Below are 930 nucleotides of genomic sequence, written 5' to 3'. Positions count from 1 at the left end.
TGCAGGGTGGGCGTGGAGGGCGTGCGCGGTGGAGGGGTAAAGGGTTGAGGCGGGCGACAACATGGGTGACAGAGCAGAGATGTCAGGGTCTGTAGGGGTGCGGCACGGGACAAAGCCAGGCCCAACATTGCGAAGCAGAGCAATGTTGCCGCGGGGCTCCACAGTACTGCGCAGACCCCACATTTGAAATGAACTTCCTGAATAACACCAGCACAAACCACCCGTGGTGGTCCCCGCATCAGGACGCGCGCGCACGCCCGCGCGCGCACCGTCTTGAGGTTGATGAACGCTGCCGGCAGCCCCGAAGGCGTGTTGAACGCCGGCATCATGCGGTCCGCCAGGTCAGCAGCGGCCGCCAGCAGGGAGCCGTTGTAGCGCGGCGCGATGGTGGGGTTGCGCGTCAGCAGCACGTGGCCGCTCAGCAGGCCGCCCAGCATGCGGATGGTGACCTCAAATACGTGGACCTGCGGTGGGGGGGGGGGAGGAAGCAAGGGGGGGCCACGCACGTACACATGCAGCGAGGCGGCGAGAAGGGCAGCTTGCTGGGGTGGGAAGAGGAGGCCAACGGATGACGCGACCAGCGCAAGGCCGCCTGGACCCGCAGCGCTTGCCGGGCGCCCTGACGCGAGCTGGTGGTTGGGCACAGCCCGCACTGTCGCCGCCAGCGCCGCAACCTGGAGCGGCTGCACACGTGCCAGCTTTCCATCATGGCGGCTTGCAGCTGGAGCACCCCCCGAAAACCATGTGCGCACGCACTCACACACACACACACACATACACACACATGAGACCACACAATCATGCAGTATCAATTTCTCTTTCAACTCTTTGCACACGTACGCGCGCACACACACACACTCACACACACATGCACTCACAAGCGCACACACACAACACCACACACATACAGCCATCACCCCCACTCCCGCC

General features: G+C 64.2%; 1 protein-coding gene across 1 annotated transcript in view; it reads right to left on the bottom strand.

Moving 5' to 3' along the window:
• Positions 1–82: 82 nt before the first annotated feature.
• MNEG_15018 (hypothetical protein) overlaps positions 83–930 on the bottom strand; it is a gene marked incomplete at both ends in the record, with an annotated part of 1,759 nt that continues 911 nt past the window's right edge. The window contains 2 exons of the mRNA XM_014036512.1: positions 83–89; positions 256–464. Of these exons, the coding sequence (XP_013891966.1) occupies positions 83–89; positions 256–464 (216 nt within the window). The remainder of the gene's footprint in view (positions 90–255; positions 465–930) is intronic.

Source organism: Monoraphidium neglectum (assembly GCF_000611645.1).
Source record: "Monoraphidium neglectum strain SAG 48.87 unplaced genomic scaffold scaffold04958, whole genome shotgun sequence".
Taxonomy (NCBI): Eukaryota; Viridiplantae; Chlorophyta; class Chlorophyceae; order Sphaeropleales; family Selenastraceae; genus Monoraphidium; species Monoraphidium neglectum.
The sequence above is the reverse complement of the archived record's forward strand: the minus strand, read 5'-3'. Positions and strand labels throughout refer to the sequence as shown.